The 19,491-nt window shown below is 38.2% G+C and overlaps 1 protein-coding gene and 1 pseudogene across 2 annotated transcripts; both read right to left on the bottom strand.

Moving 5' to 3' along the window:
- Window positions 1–83: 83 nt before the first annotated feature.
- On the bottom strand, window positions 84–482 carry LOC140343975 (syncollin pseudogene; annotated as a pseudogene).
- On the bottom strand, window positions 335–18,871 carry DHX34 (DExH-box helicase 34). 2 transcript variants are annotated; one of them, XM_072429991.1, is made up of 17 exons: window positions 18,805–18,871; window positions 15,782–16,485; window positions 14,902–15,213; window positions 14,573–14,827; window positions 13,334–13,436; window positions 11,911–12,128; window positions 10,142–10,316; window positions 9,773–9,966; window positions 8,593–8,694; window positions 7,230–7,463; window positions 6,180–6,353; window positions 5,629–5,740; window positions 5,069–5,190; window positions 4,610–4,879; window positions 2,073–2,249; window positions 1,695–1,824; window positions 335–843 (listed from the first exon to the last, which is right to left on the bottom strand). In XM_072429991.1, exons 2-17 carry the CDS (start codon window positions 16,469–16,471, stop codon window positions 707–709), a joined length of 3,405 nt encoding a protein of 1,134 aa, XP_072286092.1. In that variant the 5' UTR covers window positions 16,472–16,485; window positions 18,805–18,871; the 3' UTR covers window positions 335–706. The 2 variants fall into 2 exon arrangements, with proteins under 2 accessions (XP_072286092.1, XP_072286093.1); XM_072429992.1 differs by lacking the exon at window positions 18,805–18,871 and adding an exon at window positions 17,225–17,264.
- Window positions 18,872–19,491: the final 620 nt, after the last annotated feature.

A 19,491-nucleotide genomic window follows, 5' to 3' on the forward strand; every position in this document is an offset into this window, starting at 1 on the left:
AAGGCCAAACCACTAAATGTGTGAATGGATGTTTATTGACAAAAAAGCGTTCTGGCTGCAGTCAGTACACTTGCATAACTTGTTTATGTGCAGGTACAGTAGTAAGAGTTGATGGAATCGTTCCAGTCTCCAAACAGTCCATTGGCATAGTCCTTCAACTGGTAGACCACTCCGGCATTGAAGGTACGATTATTTCCAGCTTTGCCTGATTTGCTCCACACTTTCAAGGTGCAGCGATTTGCCACAACCAGGGATGAAATCTTGTTACCCCATCCACTTGGCATGTAAGGGAAGTCATCTCCATTCATGGCATCGAGATAGACACCGCCACAGGACTGGTCAAAGTACATGTTGCTGTGTTCAAACATGCGGGCACAGAGCTTTTCCCCCACATCGTTCACCAGGTTGGATGGTGCGGGGCATTGAGCCAGAAGACCCTCAAAGAACAGAGGCAGCAGGAGCACAGAGCAGAGCAGCTTCATGGTGATAGCTTGCATGAGTCCTGTAAATCACCCATCCCCTCGGTTGTTTATATATTTAGGATTTCTTTGAGAAACCGATGAAGGATGTGGTGGCCTTGATGCAGTAAACATGCTGACTTAGGTGATAAACTCCATGATAATATCATGGGACAGTAAACATATGCACTGTAGGTGAAGGTAGGTGAAGGTATGCTCAGGTGTGACAATTCCCAGTAGATGTTGTTCTAAGTGTTTAGATGTTGCCTCTTGTGTTTGAGAATTTCAGTAGGGGTTAAGGTGAAGTCCTTGTCACAGATATCACAGTGATATTGCTTGTGTAGAGAAGTCATGGAAGAGGGTTTCATTCCTGGTTCTTCATTATCTGTAAGAAAACAATGCCATTATTATTAATATTTCTAACATAAGGTATACTGCTCTGTATGCTTTTTTCAGGATTATAATGTGTCACCTCTACCAAATCCATCCAGTAAATGTTTTTACTGGGGTGGACAATGTGGAGTTCAGGAGCCAATCAGAAAAGTCCAGAAATCTGCAGCTTTTAAGGACACAGGTAGCATGTGGTTTATTGGCTCTGGCTCTGTCCAGTTTTTCAAAGAATGAGTAAACCAACAAGGGAAATTGTAACTTTCTTATATCGAACTTGTGTTTTGCCCATGAAAGGCAAAGCAACAGATGTAGAAATCATTTAACTTAAAGCTGACCCTGTTGGTAAATTGCAGAAGAGATTCCGGACAACCTTGCAATAGAGGAGGAAAACCTACCTTTCCAGAGGATGGATCTTTAGTCTCTTCTTAAGCTACACACATCTCTACTATCCAAAATTCTCAGGGATACCATGTCCTCTGCTGAGCATTGTGGTTCCTCCCTCTGACCTGTGTCAATATTGTGTCATGCAGTGACCTAACAATTAAAGGAACCACAATATCTGCAGCAAGGAAAACAATATCTACAATGCCTGGAAAAGTCTGATAAGATAGTAGTAGAGTCTGTGGTTTGTAAATATATTTATGAAATCACCTACCACAAAGGAAAGTATTCTTCTTTTTAAAATGTATTCTGGTAAAGATTCTGCATACTAGTGGCAGGGTCACCTAAATGTCCTTTCCTGTAGCATCCCATACTCAAGTGAATTTATTGTCTTGCTTTTCGAATACTCTAATAGCAAGATTTTTGTCCGTCTCAAACTACGCAGATTTGCCAATGTTAACTTACCAGTTTTCTCTTCCTCTGTACAGCTGTTTTGATGTGCCATACGCTCTAGCGGCGTAAATGGCATGTATAGGCCACAGCGGGGACAAGTCCAGAATGTGCGCAGACAGTCACTGTACATATCAGCATCACTCTGCATGGAACAAAGACACATAATATTTTTCAAATTCTAAAACACCATGATAGAAATCACTTAAATAACCACTAAAAAAACTCAAAAACAAGTAATTCTATTTATATGTTGCTCTACGGGAAAACAAATCTGATAATGCAATAGTTCTGCATTTGCTAACACAAACTTGTCCAAAAAAACATGCAGAATGCGAAGATAGTGTATTCACGGTAAATCAGGGTGTAAATAATATCAGTATTCCTGCTTACCCTTAAACAGTTATATGTCAAGAAGTTAGTCACACTGTATCCACCCTTCACTTTATCAGGTTTCATATCCTCATTGCTGAATACACCCTTCAAGTTCATGGTATCAGTGACTGTCTGAGGACCCACGTATAAGTTTTGCATTTCTAAAACTGCCAGACGCCTCATACTGTACCGTACCTGTTGCAATGTAAACACAAAACAACATGATCACAAAACTGGCATGAGATATACAGGTCTTCTTCAAAACAAAGACACGAGGCATAGGGACAGAATGTCATAGAGTTTATGAACTTGGCATTTATGCTCTGCAAAGAAAAATAGACAAACTTTTTTGCTCTGTGTAGAGTAAGGAAGTATTAGATTCAATGATTTACTACCATTTGATCATCATTAGAAATATTTTCTTCTATAGAAACTATATTAGAAACAAATTTTATAAGTTTTTTCCTGCTTGCTTGCTTGCTTGCTTGCTTGCTTGTCACAAGAAGGATATGATTAGCCACTGAGTAGTGACTTGTCTCATGAATTATTAGTCCAGCCGTATAACATTGGGGTCCCAGGTTTTAATATTAGTATTGAGTTCTGCATATTTAGGTTTCATCCTATATACCAAAAACAAAATGGTAGTTTTATTAACCTCTCCCCAAGTTGGCCTTAGATGACATAGAAATATTGTAGGGAGCAACTCTTTGAGACAGTGAAATGACTATGGACGCTGTAAAAGCGCTGCTGAAAATGTCAGCACAAATGCCAAAAGTCTAAGGTCCCAATAGCAGTATCGTAGTTTTGCATGCACATGTACTGTTAGGAAACATGTTTATAGAGAGAAAAGCAGAGAAATGGCTACATCAGTCTGCTACTGCTGCTTCCGGTCAGTGTCCGGTCAGCAAACTAGGGATGTAGAAGACACTACTGTATTTCTTTTACAATCTGCAGGTGAATATTGGAAAGTGGTGTCATTCACTCAGCTGTAATGTGTGGAAGGACTGAATAAAGCTCAGAAATGAATATATAAAAATTGCTGAATCTTGCCCAATTTCTGAGATGGAAAGTTCTACAGCTGTTTTCACAACAGTGCAAAATGTAGGAAAATTTAAAAGAAGATGTTGAAAAAAATTAGAAATGATATATGAAAAAATAAAAAGAGGCTTTATTTATCATGCAAAGTATGCATGTATAGAAAACTGGACTGCATTCACCTGCCCTGGTAAATCCTGTAAATAAGCTTGCTAGTGCTTGCCATGTCTACTGAAGAAGTGTAACACTGATTACATTATTTGCTGCAGAGGCAGATTACAATCAACATTGCAAAATTGTTGGGACATAAAAGCTAATACTGTTGAATTACTGACATTACACTGTGATGACAAATTTATTCAGAAACATTTATCAATCAAACTGAAGACTAATGTAGAAGCTAATTAGGTTGCCTATGATTTAGCACATTATTATTCAGATTTGTATTTATGGCCTGTGTGTCTGTAAAGCTGGGCAAAGAACTGTAATAGATTGGCACAGGTCTTGCAGCAGACCTAACAGACAACAGAAATGGTCAGGGGCAAGTATTAGTATAAGCAAGACTTAATGAATTGCTCATGTTGCAGCTGAGGAGTGTGAAAATGTATACATTTTTGGATTGGGCCCGATTTAATAAAGCTCACCAAGGCTGGAGAGGATACATTTTCATCAGTGAAGCTGGGTGATCCAGCAAACCTGGATCTGGTCCGGGAATGAAAACATTTGCTAGCAATTAGAATATGACTTTAAGGAAATGAATTCCAGGTTTGCTGGCTCACTCAGCTTCACTGATGAAAGTGTATCCTCTCCAGACTTGGAGAGCTTTAATAAATCAACCCCATTGTGTTTGTCTCCACTGCACCTTTTATATAGGGTGCATCTAGATACAGATTGACTCAAGTGGTTTTTCTGCTGTTGTGCAGCTGTTAGAAGACTATTCTTCATTACAGTTTAGCAAGTCAACATACATTTTAGAAAGTCAGTCAGAAAAGCGTAAGGTGGATGTAAAATTTTCAACGTGCTATAGAAAGAAATTTAGCCCAAACTAGGGAACTCTTCTTTATAAAACCAGCCATGAATAATAGGCAGTTGGGAATAGGACTGTGGAAAAAGAGAACTGTTGCTAACTAATAGCAAAGATTCCTATGTAAATCAAAAACTCTTAGGGGTGTACTTTTCAATTCTTTGCCCTTGATTTCATCCGTTTCTTTGTTTGATGCATTTAAATTCCTATTTAGCACTCTCTTCAATGCAAAATAAAATTAAGGCTCGTTCTGCCACACAGTGGCCAATTATCAAGAAGCAAAGTAGTCTTTAATGAAAATGCTTTACATTCCCCTTGGATTGGAATTTAGGTTGAATTCATTGGCAAGGAATTTATAAATAGTCTCTTTAGTGAAGCTTCTTGTAGATAAGCTTTGCACAGCCTTGCATCATGAAGATAACACTAAAAACACAAACATCAGAGCATAAAGGTCACTCTAACACCTGGATATGTCAGAAAGCAGTACCTGACCTACCTCTGAACGAATATAATCAACCAGTCTTTGCCCTAAGCCATCAATCTCTCGCCTCCATCGACGCTTGTCATCCTCATCAAAATCATGTCTGTTTGATTTTTTCAGCCTGGACAGTAATACCTTTTCCCAGGCCAACCGCACTTTTACAGCCTCAGAGATCAGATGCAGAGCACCTTCAGGATCCTCCATGTTCATTTCTATCCAGCCATCACATACAATTTGGCAACAGTCAGTGTTGGTGTCCAAGGAACGGGCCAGGAGTAGAAGACCCTACCACGGAAAAGATGATGTCACAATGACAGCTGTATCTACATTCATTACACCTATGTACTGTCCTAGTAATCATTTCAGCCAAGCCAACTGTGATCAGACAGAGATCTGCTGTTAATCAAAGTCTGGTAATGTTTTACAGAGAAATAAATGTGGTTCTGTTTGTATTATGTGTAATAAGCTACTCACCTGCAGAGCTGGCAATCTCACACAATTCACCAAATAAGGTTTATTGGTCTCTAGTAGTGACACAAATCCTACAATTTGGTGCTTACTGCTCACTCCCTTGCTGTTTTTACTGCTCTTTGAATCTGTTATGACATAAAAATGTAAGATTGGTTAAAACATACCCAAAGATTGTTTAATACAGATATTAGATCAAATATCTGGATAAGAGAACAGTACAGTATTTCTATTTCAATACATGGACCATTGGAGGCCAAATACAAGTAGACAGGGTCACTGGAAGATAAAGCATTGACATCAGTACATAAGCTTGACCTGCCTTTAAAGAAGGCGTTTTGTCCAGCCTGGCACTAAGAATGGATTTTCCTAATGAATCTAAAACATAATCTGTAGTTGTTCTTTGGGCAGATCAAAGAATACTTTATCTAGATAATCACATTATGTCCAATAATATCTGAGTAACTGTATGTGCTTTCTGTTCTAATTTTTTTCAATTAATATTTATGCTTGTTTGAAACAAATAATTATACCAGACCATATGAGACAATGGAGATATAGAATACCATTCATACTGGCTTCTTCTATGTCCTCATCTACTTGAAGCAGATCTGGGTTATTGGAGAAGACAGATGTTGGGTGGAGGACAATCCCCTGTTTTCGTCTTGTGTGGAAGACCTACAGAACAAGGAAAAGCTCACATTAAAATTGTAAAGGGAAACCTTAAGTGTATGTCTATTAAAAAAAAAACAAATTCTAGTTTTGTATGAAGAACAAATTCAACAGTCTGTTTTTCCTCACTCACTGTCACTCCTGAGAATGATTTCACCAGACAAGAAGTTGGAGAACTACTGCAACAGGTACATAAAGATAAATAATATTTTCTAACTACTCTCTGCTTTTTTAACAAAAAAAAGTTTTTTTTTCTGCAAGTGTTCTTGTTGATGGAGAGTTCTTTCCACTTCCTGTCTGGAAAATTGTTGTCAGAAGGACAGAAAATTCTAACTGAGCCTAGGATAGCAGCAAAACTAGAGTAATTGGTATCTAAAAGTAAAGCAAAAAAAAAAGTTATTTGGCAGGACATATAGTTTAGGTGTAAATTTTCAAGGCTACTCACCTGGTCAGAGTCCTTTCGGCAGCTGTTGAAGCTGTCAGGTATTGCCAGTTGCGGGTACAGTCCATGGCACACGATAAGCTTTAGCAAGGACAGCTGTTTTCTTGACAGGTCCTCCCCAGCACCAGACAGCTCTCGCAGTTCATCCACATTGTGTCTTAATTTAAACTTTACATCCTGCAATAGGATAATATCACATTTCTAACATCAACAAGACAAAAATGCATGGATAGGGCAAGCTGGAACACTAGTAAGGTAAATTATCATATTTATTGATTCTGATATAGTATGTGTTAATGTTCATTTAATAGTTAAAAGTTTATTTAAAACCAAAATTATTACTATTGTTTTTTGAAGAGATTTTCCTTCATTTCTCACTTAGACTTAACAAAAAGAGAGAGGACAGTTTTTTACAAATTCCCTAAACAGGGAACGACTGTTTCCATTGTAAGATTTAAGCTTTATTCCTTTTCTAGTTCTGCTGGCCACTCCATTGGTAACAATTTATAGTTTTTACAGTTTATCAATTAAGAGTTAGGGAAATGTCCTGACCCTAGAATTATTGCTCTTACACAGGCAAAAAATTCATAATCTATAAGTAGCACAATTGCTGTTCAAATGAGGGCGCTCCTGAGATATTTAGATTCTTATGTGTGTGTACATGGGGCAGGGTGCATGTTGGGGTGTTGTCTGACATCTGTGAATCTGGAAGTGCTTTAAAACATATAATTTTTAGGATGAAAGAACAGAGGAGAGATCAGGTATTCAACTCTTTCTTTGCACACCACCAGACATCCAGCAGAGCAAGCATGGAGAACATCTGCCATCAATAGCAGGGGTCAAGATGCTTTACAACTGCTCTGATCACCACAGCCTAAAAATCTTTATCTAGTCAAAAATGTAAAAAACTAACTTCCAGTTCTTGTTGTGAATTTGTTTATATGTCTGGTAAAGCCACTGACGTAACCCCTTACATCCTGGACAGCGAAAGGGTTAAGCATAGGAAAATGACTAACTGGCCTTCCCTAAGAGCCAGCTATGTGAGTCACTTGCCTGAATATCTACAGAATCTTTTCCTTCTTTACTGGATTTTCTGTCCTCATCACTTGAGGTTCCCAGATCTTCATCCTGCAGTTTCAGCACTTTTCGTTTGCGTTTCTCTGTGCGCTCATGCTCCCTCTTTAGTTGGTGCAGCTCCTTACGTTCCTTGTGCTGTCTCTGGCGGCTATAGCGGTCAACTATTCGGGTTTCAGTCTCTTGCAGCATTCCATGGTCCTTTAGTAACTCCTGAAAAGTGAAATCAACCCAAGAGCTATAATACTTCAGGACATTTTACCTGCAGGTGTAGGTATTTAATTATTATTTGTTATGATTTACTGCACCATATATAAGAATATTGAGCTGTCTCTGATGCCCAACTTGTGGACCTTTGGTATTTACTGTGCAGCATTTGTGGTCCCAGAAGACAGAAGTTTTTCTTACCTAGCTGCTTTCAAGGCCAGAGAGAATAATGATTTTGGCTGGGTTTCATTAGGTATTACGCTATTTATCTCTGTTTAATAGTTTTATTTATAACCTTTCTTTTTTGCTCTGGGTGAGATATTAAAAGTGGAAAAAGTACATTTTAAAGCTAAATGCCAACCATTCCTCCAGCCTTGCACATCTGTAGGAATCTCTTGTACTGAAATTGCATGTTTTAATTTCACTGACCACAGGGAGTTTTTTTATAAGGTATAGTAGGCCATTTCCTGTCTGAATGTCATTCAGCATCATCTAGCTTTTTCCCCTCAGCCTGTCCATTGGTGGCCTGTCCTTGTAATAATCTGATTTTAAGTTTTCTTTTTTTAATGATAAAGGCTTAGTATCATATGTAGGTGTTACGTAGAACAGCCTTAATGCAAAATGCACTCTGTGTAAAAACACCCACTCCTACACGTATTTCGAGAAAATGCTTTAGAAGAATAGTCAGGCCAACCACTTTCCACCCTAATCTGCCTGCAACTAAAACAAAGGAGGTAAACGGAAAGGTTTAATTTTTTTAAAAAACTAGGCATATTCATGGGAGTAGAGAAGCAAGGAAGGCAAAATAAAAGCAGATTAAACAACTTTAAATGCTGCTCACAGCCTTGTTAAAGCGTTGATTTGTAAAGAGGCTGTAATAGCAAGTTACTGTAGTAGACGTGTAACATGTTTCCAGTTTAGGATTTACTTCTGAATCAGATTTATAGTCATAATCAGCTCTAATAGCCTTTTCACACTCCCTCTCCAGGTGTCCGTAGTCTATGACAGCTTTCCATAGCATTGCGTTCTGAATATTATAAGAGGCCACTCTTGAGGTCCCCTATAAGTTGACCACTTCTGATCTAAACATAAAAAAACCCTTAATAATAAATAAACCTAAGAATAAATCACCTACCTTAAACTGACGCCGTAAATTTGTCATCTCATATAACCTTTGCTCTTCCAGCCCTCGTCTTCGACACCACTTTCTGGAGTTACTGCTGCGACTTGACTTGATCTGGTGGTACATTGAAAATTATCTTTATTTCTGTCTCAGTTACTTTAATAAAATTTTAAAAATCAAACTTTTTTTTCATCTAAACTGGATAATAACATTTAAAATGAGCTGTGCCATTAAAAATATGTGTGATGTTCTCTGAAAACAAATTAGGACTGTGTCCCAAAAAAATAGGTAATGCTAGGAAACCTCTTGAGAAAAACATAAAATACATTTTTGAAAAGAGCTTAGTTATCCAGTTTTGTACTGATCCGCATTGAGAAGATTTTAAACAAAAAAAGACTAAAATCCTGTAGAGTTCTGCTTTGCTACTTCAAAACTATGGACTACTGCCTGATTCAACTGCTTATCTTCACTGCCAGCCATACATCTGCCATCCTGGGAAGCTCTCAATCATCTTTCAGTGAACAAAAAACATCACACGGTTAAATTACTGATCTGCAGAAGTCTGACACTCATAGCTTTAAACTTCTCCTGGTTTTAATCCACTAATTACTGAAATTGCAGTGGGGATCAATTACATCAATACTAATACTATCAATGCCAATCTTATTCTAACAGTAAATTAATACAAATCCTATGATTATTAGCTTGATCGATGAACCACTATTTGAAATGATATACCTGTTGATGTTTTTCCAGAAATCTCGCCAGCTGCTAACTTTGTGTTTACTGCTTGTGTTGCACACCTGTCATATATTTGTGGACTATAGAACATCTCTCCTCTCCACAACTTTTGTCTTAAGGTGAGCATTGTCACCCCCCAGGATCGGAAATGTGTTACTGGTGGGATCACCAAGTAAAAATAAAGGAAAAAAAAAAGCCCCAACAATGGAAACCAAAACAGCTATCCAAAGACTGATAAGCTAAGATTGACTACATTCTTGTGTTTAGATTAACTTTACAATTTATACTTCATATTGTCCAATGAAGATCTGAATATTAATATAAATAACAAGATTGGAATCCTCATGTTATCATTTATATCTATACTTACCTATAGGTATTTAGTTGTTATAGAACTTTTGTATACCCTGTTTTATAAATGTTATATTATCATAAAATTGCAATCATTCACCTGGAGCCACTCATTGAAGACGTTAAGTAAAGTGAATGGATCTCCGTGATCACTCTCTAAAGGTTTTCTGGCAGTGGTGCAGTCTGGGTTTTTGGTGGCATTTCTCAGGAATGGAGACTGTACGCTAAGAGCGGCTGCTATGGTCATGACTGGTTCCACAAGATTGAACAGAGATCCAAGGATAAGCATTTTTCCTGCAGGACAATATCAGATAACCAGAGTTAAGTAATCCCTTTAAGCAAAGACCACATTAAAAGTTTATTAGCCCACAGCAACCAAATGACATCATCTAAACAACCCTTTAAATAGCAGAAGATTTTGGATGGAAAAAAAAAGAACCACAAATGAATGTAAAAATGCCAATATTACCAATAACAACATCCACAGGAAGCTTTGCCAACAGGTTACCAATCGGTGTGACCTCCTCATTAGCATCCAATGCTCCTTGGTCTCTCAAGTACAGAATGGCCGTCTCTATACTGGACATAGGAGGCTGCTCAATAAATGGGAAAATACGGGGATCTCCCAGGCCCATACTTTTCATCTGAAAAGAACATTAAGACACATTACAACTTGGAGCAGTTACTAGATAGATACACAGTTGAAACACATATAAGAAAAGCTTTTATGTTTAGGAATTGCTACATTATAGGCTGATAATAAGGGCATAAAGCACCTCAAGGTAGCAACAAAGAAAGGAATGGTTATTTAGGTCAGGAAGCAGTACAGGGAAAGCAACAACAAAAATACTCTGCATTAAAAATATGTAGACAATCCCTGCATCTGGCTGTGAATCTTTGGCCCTGATTTAATAAAGCTCTCCAAGGCGGGAGAGGATACACTTTCATCAGTGAGACTGGGTGATCCAGCAAACTGGAATGGATCTGGTCCAGGATTGAAAACATTTGCTATCAAATAGCAAATGACTTTTAACAAATCCATTTCAGGTTTGCTGGATCAACCAGGTTCACCGATGAAAGTGTATCCTCTCCAGCCTTGGAGAGCTTTATTAAATCAGGGCCAAGGACTCACAGTCAGATGCAGGGCCTGGCTATCACCTAAGAACCCACTGGAGGCAATACATTTTCTGAAAGGGGGGTCCCTGGGATAACCACATTGGGATTGCCTTGCATATTACCAATAACTGTGCAGGCAGGTTCAGGTGAGAGATAAGTAATTGCTTGGATGTCAAGCAATGTGTAAACACCAAATGTTTTCTGGAAACAACCTTTCGTAATAGTAAATGCTATACATACACACACACAAAATTATATATATATATATAAGAGGGCAGCATTAAAAGGAGGCACACCACTGTGCCCTAAAACATGGAAAATGGTAGGTCCCCTATGGGAGATCACTAAACATCATCAGGGGTCCCGCTGTACATACACTAGATTTTTGCCCAAGACAACTGACGGTTTGTTTCAGGCGACAATTATTTAGCGTGTGTACATAGCCTAAGCCAGTGTCTATGCTGTCTGCTAACGAAGCCCATAATAAGTCACAGGCACAGAGGTAATGTGGAAAGGTCAAAAACACACAGGAAGCCAGGCCCTCCATGATAGATGAAATGGAAGGCACATTATAGCAACAAACTGTAAGCTTGCATAAATCGGGCTGTGACTATAATTAGAGACCAGACATATAAAAACATGCAGTGTATGTCCCACCAACCCTGATGCAGGTTTCATAATATATAGGAAATTACAAATACTTTTTGCAGGGCCCATCTAAAAACTTTTCATTCTGGTCTTGGCTTTAACTGCAGCCGTTCCCACTGTAGGTCTGTTTTCAATATTAAAATTAAGCCAATTTAAAAAAAACTGTACTGAATTTAAAGCTAAGCTCCTGGAAAAAGATAATACAGCCATGAACTTTATGATTTAAACTGTTTTCAACACAGAAAGGAAAACACAGTATAACACGGAAAGGTTGTATATTAAGGGTGCCCGCATTATCCAATACTGGAGGCACCCCTGACCTCCAGTATTAAAAGCTCACCTAATAGCCCTGCACAAAAAAAATGCTTTTAAATACCTTTCCAAAGTTTAGCTTTTGTTAGTGTGTTTTATTTTTGCATGGAAATACTGTTTTAAAAAAACTTTCCCAGAAAACATAGGGAAGACAACACATACCTGAAGTATAAGAGCATCCAAAGCCACGCGCTGGATCTCCGGCACAGGATATGGTGCAAACGCATCGTAATCTGACTCTGCGTACAGACGGTAACATACACCAGGACCGGTTCTACCTGCTCGGCCTTTTCTCTGCTCAGCACTGGCACGGCTGATCCAGAACTCCTGAAGTCTTTGCATCTTAGCCTTAGGATCAAAACTCATTTCCTTCACTTTTCCTGCAATAAATTAGGTGATATGAAATGAAAAAAGGCAAAGCTTGAATAAAGGTCTCTTGAAACAGAAATACTAAAAACTGTGAATACAATAATTTACAAAATACCACAAATCAGGGTTATCATCATACAAATTATCCAGTAATGCAACCACACATTATACAAGGAAATCAGGATTACCAGTTTGCAATGATTAATATGCAATAATGAAAAAATAGTTAGATATTGAACGCAGAAGTTATTTGGCCAATAAGCCAATGATTAGGCTAATCTCTTCGGCTATACCTGATGATGTAAGCAGCTATTGGTGGCTAACCATCTAACCATCAGATTAGCCACAGCAGAGGAACCAACCAATAAATTTAAGTGATTTTTTACCCCAAAACAAAAATATAATATATTGAAGATTACAGGTTCTTATATGTGGTGGCTGCATAAAATATTAGCTTACAATATTTCTGGCAAATCAAACGTTTTTGGTGATTGGACTGCATGTTCATTAATAGCTGTTCCAATCCATATTGCTTGTTTAAATGCATATTAAAACCACGACACACTATGTGATAGTGGCCAATCATAAAAATACATAGCAGTCACATTAGCATATGCTATATATTATAACAAATCTAGATCGAAATTGACAGGGGGGCTCTTTAAAAAAAAAATACACCCCATACAATCTCTTTTTTTTATCTTGCAATATTCAAAAATATGTATGAATTTCCTGTTCACTACATACACTTTTCAGATGACATATGGCATGTACATAAAGTGAACTACAATGAACCTGATTTATTAAAGCTCTCTAAGACTGAAGAAGATAGACTTATCATGAGGGAACCTGGGTGATCTGGCAAACCTGGAAAGGATTTCTTAAAATCATTTCCAAATTGTTTCAATCCTGGACTAGATCGATTCCAGCATGTTGGATCACCCATGTTCCTCCATAATAGTCTGTCTTCTCCAGTCTTACAGAACATTAATAAATCAGGCTCAATATGTTTTCAAAAAACATTTCTTTGGAGCAGGGTCCTCTCCTCCTGTGTCACCGTCTGTATTAGTCTGTCATTTGCAATCCCTATTTAATGTACAGCACTGCGTAATATGTTGGCGCTATATAAATCCTGTTTATTATTATTATTCTTCACAGGCTTTAATACCCATTGTAAAAATGCCCCATCTTAACACATTTACCTATTACTACTTACCCGAGTCTAGAACAAATCTTACTCCATCTATAGTGACAGAGGTCTCAGCAATGTTAGTGGAGATTATACATTTTCTAACTCCTGGAGGAGCCAAGTCAAACACCTGTGGGTAGAATAAATTCAAGAACAAAGATCAGATATAATTACAGTGATATAATAATGCCTGTTCTATACACAAGTCAATAAGTTATAGATATATGCATTAAAAACATTTAAAGTATATGTAAATGATCAGGTAAAGAGGGAAGCTACTGCTAATACTACATGAACTGATTCTTATATATATATATATATATATATATATACATAATTTATACATTGAAAATATTAATAATTGTTAACAATACATTTTTGAAGCTAATTATCAGTGGTCATGCGACCATAATATATTTGGGATTTTCTGTGTGCACTGGGGAGGTGCTGACAACGATACTCCTGACAAAGGCCACTGAGAATACACAGGCCAGGGCAAAAGGTCTACCAGATAGCAAAGACTAATGTTTTTAAAAAGACTCCCTATACAAAACACTGAAGTGGGTATAAAGTTCAAGCAATAGACTTGCTGCAGCCTTTATTACCTAAATAATGGCTGAATGTTGGGTTGTTTTAAAGGGGAAGCTCTAACACAATAAAAACATTCCTTAGACAGAGATCTAAGATTTTTTTTCGGAGAAAAATAATTTTGCTTACAAAACAAAATGAGCCCGATTTATCAAAGCTCTCCAAAGCTGGAGAGAATACACAGAATACACACATCAGTGAAGCTGGGTGATCCAGCAAACATGGAATTGATTTATTCAAAGTCATTACTTTTTGCTAGCAAATGTTTTGAATCCTAGACCAGATTCATTCCAGGTTTGCTGGATCACCCAGCCTCACTGATGAAAGTGTATCCTCTTCAGTGTTACAGAGCTTTAATAAATCAGGCCCAGTAACTAAAACTAATTGAGTCTGAACAGTCACTTCTCCCTTATCAGACGTATGTATTAGACAAAGAAAGCCTCAAAGCAAGAAATGGTGTCTCTTTAGCTAACCATAGTGCTTTGGGATTCCTATGCACTGTATTATATGTTTATTTATAAAATAACAATTATATGTAGTATATATATTAGAAAAAATAAAGTAAAGTCTAAAATACTTAAAAACCTTAAAAAAACTGAACCAAAACACTATGGACTTCTTAAAGCTGCATAAAATGTAATAAAAACAATAAGAGAATGAACATTAAAATAATCCCACCTTATCCTGCTCTGCAATGGACAAAGTACTGTGTAGTGGAAGTACAATCCAGCGTTGGGTGTGGGTGGCATAGACCTGTACTGCCTCTTGCACTGTGCTAATCTCAGTCACCCCACTCAGGAAGATAAGAAGATCACCTCGTTCATCTGCTTGGTATTTGTGATCAATGGCTTGCAGCACACGAAGATATGGCCTAGGGTCCAGTTTCTCTGACTTTGACACAGCTTCTTCCTGAGGAATCGGCTGATAAATTACCTGAAATAGAAAATCTGGTAAACTTCACTGTAAATCAATTTAGTTCATTTAGCAGAAAAGAACCAACCTATTACCTGTATAGGGAAAAGTCTTCCTGGAACCTGCAGAACTGGGGCCTGGTCAAAATATTCAGAGAAGAGTTTGATGTTTATTGTGGCTGACATGAGAATAACCTTCAGATCGGGCCTTAGAGGAAGAAGCCGGCGCAAAACTCCCAGCAGAAAGTCACTGTGCAGATGTCTCTCATGAACTTCATCAACGATAAGAACCTGGTATTGAGGGATGTCAGATTCTCGCTGGATCTGACGTAGTAATAAACCTTCTGTGAGGAACACAATCTTCGTGGCTGGAGATCGGCTGCTCTCAAAGCGGATTTGGTACCCAACCTAACAGACGAGAATCAAGAAAACATCAAGAAAGTCAAAGAGTTAAAGCTGAGCTCTAGGCAAATATAAGGAACAGATTATTGAAGCTCTTTATTCAGTAATACATCATTACATTTTTACATGAAAGCCATGTAATTACCTGAATTTTACTTAGTATTAATTCTTCCTCCACCGCTTAGATTGTAAGCTCTTCTGGGCAGGGCCCTCTCCTCCTGTGTCTGTATCTGTCATTTGCAACCCCTATTTTATGTACAGCGCTGCGTAATATGTTGGCGCTATATAAATGTTTATTATTATTAATAATAATAATAATAATAATAATAATATTAGAATCTTGCAGTCCCTATACAGCATAGTTCAGGTTAAGCAACTCAAAGAGCCAGTGAGATGTGCATCAATGCTCATGTGCAAACAAGGAGAATGCTTTTAGGTGAGAGTAGAATTAGAGTGAGATAAGCTCATCAGTCTGCTGCTTCTCCTTACACTGGCAAGTCACATACCTGTAGTGTAACTGAAGCAGAGAAAAAACAAATCTTCTAAAGGAATTACATTACAAATTGGATCTTACCTTTGATCCATACTGGTTAAGGCTCTCAAATCCAACTCGTTTTGCTAATGAAATACAAGCAATCCTACGAGGTTGAGTACAAGCAATGTGTCCAAACCCTGCTGCAAGTAGGTACTGAGGAACTTGAGTGGACTTTCCACATCCGGTGTCCCCTGCCACTACCACAACCTGGTGGTCCCTCACCATCTGCACAATCTTATCTTTGTACTGAAAGATAGGCAAGCTGGACCTCTCTTTCCGGAGCTTGGTCAACTTTCCAAAACTTTGTCTCTGGTTAAAGTCAAGGTAGTGAAGAATGGCTTTCTTGAATTCAATCAATTTCTCTTTAGGTAAGTCTTCACAGTCTCTAGAGTTATGACCTTTCTTGTGACGTCCTTGAAGAGCTTTCTCAGCATCTCTGCTCAGTACAATAGACAAGTTAATACGATACCTTGGATCGTATTCCTTTGGAAGGTCATTAAGTTTATTCTTATGTCCTTCTCGTTCTCCCTCACTTCTTCTGGTGTTTTGTTTCTGAAGACTTTGATATCGCTGAAAACGTTCAAAAAACACCCAGAACTCTTTGCTTTCTTCAGAGTTAGGTTTGATGTAACCACGCTCCACAAAGAACAGGTCTTCCAGACGCCTACGTGTGTGAGGATTGTTCCAGTCCCAGTGACTGCTGCGTTCTTCCCTTTCCATATTGCACATTTATGGATCTAGACCTAAAAACAACAAAAAGCAAATAAAAAAATTAAATATCTCCTCTCCTATTGTGTTTTACTTTCCCCTCCTCCTGTGTCACTCTCTGTATCTGTCTGTCATTTGCAACCCCCATTTAATGGACAGCGCTGCGTAATATGTTGGGGCTATATAAATCCTCTTTATTAATAAAATTAGAAGAAATAATATTAAAACTGGCTTGAATTCTTCTTCGTCCCAGTGCGTAGGAAGCGCCGGGTGCTGCCATCTTCGGCGTTCTTCTTTTTCTGGGTATGACACCCGATCTTGCAGTGCGCAGGCAGGCAGATGATTTAGCCTGCTAGAAAAAGGAAAAAAAGGAATCCGATCTCACTGCACATGCGTTAGATCAGCATCTCTTTCCCCTAGGTGAAGGAAAATGCCCCTTCTGCGCATGCCTGATATCGAGCACCCAGAGCCTCCTGGGATGAGTGACGTAGGTATGCCAGGAGAAAAAAAAAAAAGGCGTTGCAATTACAAAAAAAAAAAAAAGGAGAAGATTTTTACTTTATATGAAAGAGTTGTCTACAACTTTTATGTAAAGTAAAATTTTGACTTTATTTACGATTTAACTTCAGTCCCAGTCAAAATGAAATCCTATTCAGATTTCAAAATCCACAATTCCTAAATTTATGAATTGAACATTTCACCAAGTAAGCAGCAATTTGGTGATTGAGCTGTTAGATTCTTCTTATAACTGACACAACACCTGGGAGTACTGACCTTTTAAAATGATTTCAGGTTGTACCAATTTATCCCCTCTTAGGTTTAGTTCTAAATCTAAAATAAAAATAAATAAATAAATAAATAAATAAAAGGGATCTGAACCACCCCCTAATTTCTTAAAAAAAGGTTTTGGTTGTAAATAAACTTTACCTTTTTACAGTTCTTTGGATACTTTTCACAACAGCATTGTTATCACTAAGCTTTTACCAGCTCATTCTTAAAACTGAAATTCAATCTGCCACTATTAAATATATAATGAAGAATTCAATAAATCCTGCTTTGAGAACAGTAGAACTGCGGTTGTCCAGGACTCCAGGAGCAATCAGGTAAGCGGAGCTGTCAGGTGCTGGTTATCTCAAATAACGGCTCAAGCGTCATCAGGGTTTCCTTTTCTCAGCCATTAAGCACTAGAGGTTAATGGGGACAAGTCTCCCTATTCAAGTCTAGTGCTGAATGTCTGAGAAAAGGAAACCTCAGTTATCCAGAAACTACACCTATCTGGAATCGGCCATCCCTCGTTGGTGCCGGATAACTGAGGTTCTACTGTATATACATTGCCATACATCCATCTCTATTCAATGCAGACAGTTTGAACATTTCTACAAACTACTACAATGGTACAATATTACCCACATGTAATGACTTATCTTTCTGACCTGGTAGAAAAATACCCCTCAAGCTGCTCTCTTCACACCTCCAATGACCTATTAATGACTTCGTCACTCATTACCTCATCACACGCATGGCTCCAAGACTTTTCTAAAGCTGCCCCAACTCTCTGGAATGGTCTTCCTCGTCCTATTCGGCTTGCTCCTACTTTCTGCTCATTTAAAAGAGCACTCAAAACCCATTTTTTCAAACTGGCCTAGCCGTCTTCTTCTGCCCATCACTACTTCCCACCACTACATATCCCCCTTCTATTGTGTAATACTCCCCCCACCTCCTAGACTGTAAGCTCTTCGGGGCAGGGTCCTCTCCCCCTCCTGTGTCACTGTCTGTATCTGTCTGTCATTTAAAACCTCCATTTAATGTACAGTGCTGTGTAATATGTTAGTGCTATAAAAAATCCTGTTTATTATTAATAATAATGAGTATGTAAGAACTGAAATCCAATAAATGGAATAGGTTAGCCGGGTGTTGTAAGGGAGGGAAGAAAAGGACCAGATGATTTTGGACATTCTCCAGCCTAGGAATATGGCAGTTCTGTTCTGAGCTGCTGCTGCAGCTTCTAATGCATATCTTACTAGCAAGTAAGTAATTTGATTACAGGAGAGGTGCTTGTACAACTGTACATTATTGAAGGTACTGAAGCAGGCAGACAGAAGGTAAGGAACTTTAACTTCAAATCTTTCCTATTTATAGGATTCCAAAATAATAATAAGAGCAGCTTGACCATACCAGCTCTTCTGCAAAGCTTTAGTATATAATATATAGGACACTGTAAAGCAGCACAGCTCCTGATCTCCTATAAAGTTTAAGAATGTATGTATAAAACATTAAACACAACGCCACAGAATACATAACAACTGCCAGCTCACATAATCAGAGCAGCGATTCCGTACCACCAATATATTTACCTGTTCACATGGAGGACATGACTTCCGGGTTTGCGTTCCAGCGGCTGGGTGTCAAATCGAGGCTTGGTTACATGACGTCATTTCCGCAAACCGGTTACTCAGACACGAGATATGGTATTGGTGGGAGTGTCACGTGATTTAAATCTTTGCTTGGGCTTAGTGTACAGTGTGGTGGTGAATGTTGTAAACAGAGGAAGCGAATAATATGATCTCTGTTTCATACCGGTAGTTATAATGAACCCCATTACCAGTTACCAAAGAGTACCCAGTATTACTATATACTTCCCCACCTCCTACATTGTAAGCTCTAAGAGCAAGGTCTTTCTCTGTCATTTGCAACCCCTATTTAATGTACAGTGCTGTGTAATATGTTGGCGCTATATAAATCCTGTTTATTATTAATATTAGTATACATATCTAGCTTCATAGCTTGCTCCCCAATCAGCAATTATATATTGTGTTAAGAGGTCATTGGATGATATCTTGGGAAGAATATTTCTTATTTTAACATTTTTTTATCATTGTATTATGCATTACATGTAGCCTCCCCCTGCAGCAGCCGCCATACGGAATGAATAGGGCCTGCAGTCAGCAGTACCAGTACCACCCAATGCCGCCAGCTGTCAAATGGGCAGACGCTGCCTTCTTTATTCTTTATGAACCAGCCCTGCCATGCAAGTCCTCAAG

The sequence above is a fragment of the Pyxicephalus adspersus genome, chromosome Z (genome assembly GCF_032062135.1).
Source record: "Pyxicephalus adspersus chromosome Z, UCB_Pads_2.0, whole genome shotgun sequence".
Classification (NCBI taxonomy): domain Eukaryota; kingdom Metazoa; phylum Chordata; class Amphibia; order Anura; family Pyxicephalidae; genus Pyxicephalus; species Pyxicephalus adspersus.

Coding starts and splice junctions, on each gene's coding strand:
- DHX34 (XM_072429991.1), bottom strand. CDS start 16,471: ATGTGCAATATGGAAAGGGAAGAACGCAGCAGTCACTGGGACTGGAAC. Junction 4,880..5,068: donor TGAGATTGCCAGCTCTGCAG/GTGAGTAGCTTA, acceptor TTTCCGTGGTAG/GGTCTTCTACTCCTGGCCCG. Junction 844..1,694: donor TACAGAGGAAGAGAAAACTG/GTAAGTTAACAT, acceptor GTTTTCTTACAG/ATAATGAAGAACCAGGAATG.